Below are 5,795 nucleotides of genomic sequence, written 5' to 3' on the forward strand. Positions count from 1 at the left end.
ACAGAGCACTCTCCCCATCCCAGACAGAGACACTCATCCCATCCCAGACAGAGACAGAGACACACTCCCCATCCCAGACAGAGACACTCACACCATCCCAGACAGAGACACTCTCCCCATCACAGACAGAGACACTCTCCCCATCCCAGACAGAGACACTCACCCCATCCCAGACAGAGGAACCTCTTCCTGATGAGCCTGGTGCGGACTTTCCCAGTGACGGCCATGTAGGACTGCCAAGCCTCCGTTAGGACCCAGCAGAACGACGCCAGGAAGAAGAAGTGAAGGAAGGCTGTCGTCATGGTACAGACACCCTGTTGATGACGAAGAAAAGGGACAGTGAGGTTCTGGATGGTAAAACCTTGTGAAGAACATGAGTGAGCGGGACAGCAATGGCCGACAACATCAACTTCCTAGACCTGTATTCACAAAGCATCTCAGAGTGGGATAGCTAATATAGGATCCGTTTAGTCTTTTAGATCATAATGAATGAGGTTATATGGACGAGAAGGACCTGATCCTAGATCAGCACATAAGGACCTAAGATTATTAGAAGAATTGACTGTGTCAATTCTGAGATTCCCATAATGCACCACAGTTTGATCACATAAAAGCAGTCACAAAAGCAGCACAGTATCATATAACAATTCTACTCAGGTATAAAACACAGTAGATCTGAACTGCACTTTCATTCTACATAATACCTTATAAACCAAAGATTGTACTACACTCCATTAATATATTATCTGTTTGCCATGAGCACTACAACTACATACAACTCCAGCATACATATATAACGCTTCTGCTAAATGGTATATTGGTTAGTTAGACAAATACATATTGTAATGGGACCCTGTCCTGAACAGTAATGGAACCCTGTCCTGAACAGTAATGGTACCCTGTCCTGAACAGTAATGGGACCCTGTCCTGAACAGTAATGGAACCCTGTCCTGAACAGTAATGGTACCCTGTCCTGAACAGTAATGGAACCCTGTCCTGAACAGTAATGGTACCCTGCCCTGAACAGTAATGGGACCCTGTCCTGAACAGTAATGGAACCCTGTCCTGAACAGTAATGATACCCTGCCCTGAACAGTAATGGACCCTGTCCTGAACAGTAATGGTACCCTGCCCTGAACAGTAATGGTACCCTGTCCTGAACAGTAATGGGACCCTGTCCTGAACAGTAATGGTACCCTGTCCTGAACAGTAATGGGACCCTGTCCTGAACAGTAATGGGACCCTGTCCTGAACAGTAATGGGAACCTGTCCTGAACAGTAATGGGACCCTGTCCTGAACAGTAATGGTACCCTGTCCTGAACAGTAATGGTACCCTGTCCTGAACAGTAATGGTACCCTGCCCTGAACAGTAATGGTACCCTGTCCTGAACAGTAATGGGACCCTGTCCTGAACAGTAATGGGAACCTGTCCTGAACAGTAATGGTACCCTGTCCTAAACAGTAATGGGAACCTGTCCTGAACAGTAATGGCACCCTGTCCTGAACAGTAATGGTACCCTGTCCTGAACAGTAATGGTACCCTGTCCTGAACAGTAATGGGAACCTGTCCTGAACAGTAATGGCACCCTGTCCTGAACAGTAATGGTACCCTGCCCTGAACAGTAATGGTACCCTGTCCTGAACAGTAATGGTACCCTGTCCTGAACAGTTATGGTACCCTGCCCTGAACAGTAATGGGACCCTGTCCTGAACAGTAATGGCACCCTGTCCTGAACAGTAATGGTACCCTGTCCTGAACAGTAATTGGACCCTGTCCTGAGCAGTAATGGTACCCTGTCCTGAACAGTAATGGTACCCTGCCCTGAACAGTAATGGTACCCTGCCCTGAACAGTAATGGTACCCTGCCCTGAACAGTAATGGAGCCCTGAACATATGTACCTGTCCTGAACAGTAATGGTACCCTGTCCTGAACAGTAATGGTACCCTGTCCTGAACAGTAATGGTACCCTGCCCTGAACAGTAATGGTACCCTGCCCTGAACAGTAATGGTACCCTGCCCTGAACAGTAATGGTACCCTGCCCTGAACAGTAATGGTACCCTGCCCTGAACAGTAATGGTACCCTGTCCTGAACAGTAATGGTACCCTGTCCTGAACAGTAATGGTACCCTGTCCTGAACAGTAATGGTACCCTGCCCTGAACAGTAATGGGACCCTGTCCTGAACAGTAATGGTACCCTGTCCTGAACAGTAATGGTACCCTGTCCTGAACAGTAATGGCACCCTGTCCTGAACAGTAATGGAACCTGTCCTGAACAGTAATGGGACCCTGTCCTGAACAGTAATGGTACCCTGCCCTGAACAGTAATGGTACCCTGTCCTGAACAGTAATGGTACCCTGTCCTGAACATTATGGTACCCTGTCCTGAACAGTAATGGTACCCTGCCTGAACAGTAATGGTACCTCCGAACAGTATGTCCCTGCCCGAACAGTAATGGGACCCTGTCCTGAACAGTAATGGTACCCTGTCCTGAACAGTAATGGTACCCTGTCCTGAACAGTTATGGTACCCTGTCCTGAACAGTAATGGTACCCTGTCCTGAACAGTAATGGTACCCTGCCCTGAACAGTAATGGTACCCTGCCCTGAACAGTAATGGGACCCTGTCCTGAACAGTAATGGGACCCTGTCCTGAACAGTAATGGTACCCTGTCCTGAACAGTAATGGTAACCTGTCCTGAACAGTACTGGTACCCTGTCCTGAACATTAATGGTACCCTGCCCTGAACAATAATGGGACCCTGTCCTGAACAGTAATGGTACCCTGTCCTGAACAGTAATGGTACCCTGTCCTGAACATTAATGGTACCCTGCCCTGAACAGTAATGTACCCTGCTGAACAGTAATGGTACCCTGCCCTGACAGTAATGGTACCCTGCCCTGAACAGTAATGGGACCCTGTCCTGAACAGTAATGGACCCTGTCCTGAACGTAATGACACGTCTAACAGAATGGTAACCTGTCCTGAACAGTAATGGTACCCTGTCCTGAACATTAATGGTACCCTGCCCTGAACAATAATGGGACCCTGTCCTGAACAGTAATGGTACCCTGTCCTGAACAGTAATGGTACCCTGTCCTGAACATTAATGGTACCCTGCCCTGAACAGTAATGGTACCCTGTCCTGAACATTAATGGTACCCTGCCCTGAACAGTAATGGTACCCTGCCCTGAACAGTAATGGTACCCTGCCCTGAACAGTAATGGTACCCTGTCCTAAACAGTAATGGTACCCTGCCCTGAACAGTAATGGTACCCTGTCCTAAACAGTAATGGTACCCTGCCCTGAACAGTACTGGTACCCTGTCCTGAACATTAATGGTACCCTGTCCTGAACATTAAGTGAATAAGAGCATTGGTTAGAATCCCATGACTGCAGCAACAGGAACGACCGACAGACAGACAGACAGACAGACAGACAGACAGACAGACAGACAGACAGACAGACAGACAGACAGACAGACAGACAGACAGACAGACAGACAGACAGACAGACAGACAGACAGCACTACTACTAATGATCAGATTGGGAGCCAGAGAACCAGGTTGACTGACTGACTGACACAAAAGCCATGGCTCTGGAATTTCTCTGCCTGGAGCACACACTCATTAGTATGCTAGTGATCGAACAGGAAGGCACGTGAAGCAAGGTCAAGCTATATACACGGAGAGGGAGTGTTTGTGTGTGTGTGTGTATGTGTGTATTTTTGTTTAACTATCCTTGTTGGTACCAGAAGAACTCACAAGGATAGTAAAACAAGGAAAATTCAGGGATGGGGTAAGTATCTGCTGGTCCCCATAAGGAAAAATGCTATTTTAGGCTTAGGGGTTAGAGTTAGGTTTAGGGTTATAATTACGGTTAGGTTTAGGGTTAGGGGTTAGGTTTAGGGTTATAATTATGGTTAGGGTTAGAATGAGGGTTAGGGTTAGAATGAAAGTTAGGGTTAGAATGAAGGTTATGGTTAGAATGAAGGTTAGGGTTAGAATGAAGGTTATGGTTAGAATGAAGGTTAGGGTTAGGGAAAGGGCGATATCTAGTCAGTTGTCCAACTGAATGTATTCAACTGAAATGTGTCCTCTGAATCAGAGAGGTGCGGGGGGCTGGGGGGCTGCGGGGGGCTGCCATAATCGACATCCACGTCTTCGGCGCCCGGGGAACAGTGGGTTAACTGCCTTGCTCAGGGGCAGAACGACAGATTTTTACCTTGTCAGCTCAGGGACAAGGTAAAAATGGTTAGGGGTTAGAGTTAGGTTGAGGGTAAGGGTTAGGGGTAGGAGTTAGGGTTACAGTACGTATAGTTTTAGGGTTAGGGGTTTGGAATCAAGGTTAGGCTTTGGGTTAAGGTTAGAGTTAGGGTTAGGGAAAATATGATTTTGGTTGGGAATCAATTATTTGGTCCCCACAAGGATAGCAATACAAAACTGTGTGTGTGTGTGTGTGTGTGTGCTGTGTGTGTGTGCTGTGTGTGTGTGTGTGTGTGTGTGCGTGTGCGTGTGTGTGTGTGTGTGTGTGTGTGCGTTTGTCCATCACTATTCTTCCTCTAAGCAGATAAAGCAACAGCCTGAATTTGGGCGTGAATCCATGAAAAAGAGGCTTAGTGAATTAAGAAGTAGCCTTAGTAAGCTTGGTGAAAGGGAAGTGACATGTACAGTGGGTAGTGAGAGGATGTCAATTCAGACACACTCTGGTTTCTGTATTTCCTGTTTTTGAGCTGTGGTAATCTGAGTGTTATTAGGCAAAGCAGTGGAAACAGTTGAGCATGTGTCAGCTCCTTCCAAATCCAAGTCTTCCACACTGTACTGTACTGTAGAGGGATTAGATTAACATTCAACACATCCATCCTCTTCAATTAGAAAAGCTACTTCATTCAAAAAACAACAAAACCTGCAGCCCCGTCACGCAGTTTGCCATTAAGCTGGGGGACGGGGCTGGAGATGCTTTCATTGAAATGACCAATGAACAGCAGTATATATTGCAGAGTGCACCTTTAATGTTGATGGAAGCCACTGGAGATACTGACTAACCCATGTTCAGGCCATGTGAGAAAATGAAATGATGTTTACCCATGGCCAGGAGGGATTTTAATCACGCCTTTGTGGACGCGGCTGGCAAATGTTTTCCCTGAATTCATGCATGCCTGCACATCGTCCTCTTTTGAACTCTTATACAACTGCCTGCTATAGAAAGAGACAGCACACCAATACTATGGAGACTATAACACATTCTCTCTCCACACAGCAGACAGTAGATCTAGAGACAGGTGTTGAAGGAGAACTATAACACATTCTCTCTCCACACAGCAGACAGTAGATCTAGAGACAGGTGTTGAAGGAGACTATAACACATTGTCTCTCCACACAGCAGACAGTAGGTCTAGAGACAGGTGTTGAAGGAGAACTATAACACATTCTCTCTCCACACAGCAGACAGTAGATCTAGAGACAGGTGTTGAAGGAGAACATAACACATTCTATCTCCACACAGCAGACAGTCAGGTCCTAGAGACAGAGTGTTGAAGGAGAACTATAACACATTCCTCTCCACACAGCAGAACAGTAGTCTAGAGACAGGTGTTTGAAGGAGACTATAACACATTCCTCTCTCCACACAGCAGACAGTAGATCTAGAGACAGGTGTTGAAGGAGACTATAACACATTGTCTCTCCACACAGCAGACAGTAGGTCTAGAGACAGGTGTTGAAGGAGAACTATAACACATTCTCTCTCCACACAGCAGACAGTAGATCTAGAGACAGGTGTTGAAGGAGAA

The 5,795-nt window shown here is 46.7% G+C and overlaps 1 protein-coding gene across 1 annotated transcript in view; it reads right to left on the minus strand.

Annotated features, from left to right (window-relative positions):
• Positions 1-309, minus strand: part of LOC120046876 (adhesion G protein-coupled receptor B3-like) — a 37,024-nt gene extending 36,715 nt beyond the window's left edge. The window contains exon 1 of the mRNA XM_038992450.1: positions 164-309. Within this exon, the coding sequence (XP_038848378.1) occupies positions 164-302 (139 nt within the window). The 5' untranslated portion in view covers positions 303-309. The remainder of the gene's footprint in view (positions 1-163) is intronic.
• Between the last annotated feature and the right edge of the window lie 5,486 nt (positions 310-5,795).

This window comes from Salvelinus namaycush, chromosome 4 (genome assembly GCF_016432855.1).
Source record: "Salvelinus namaycush isolate Seneca chromosome 4, SaNama_1.0, whole genome shotgun sequence".
Taxonomy (NCBI): Eukaryota; Metazoa; Chordata; class Actinopteri; order Salmoniformes; family Salmonidae; genus Salvelinus; species Salvelinus namaycush.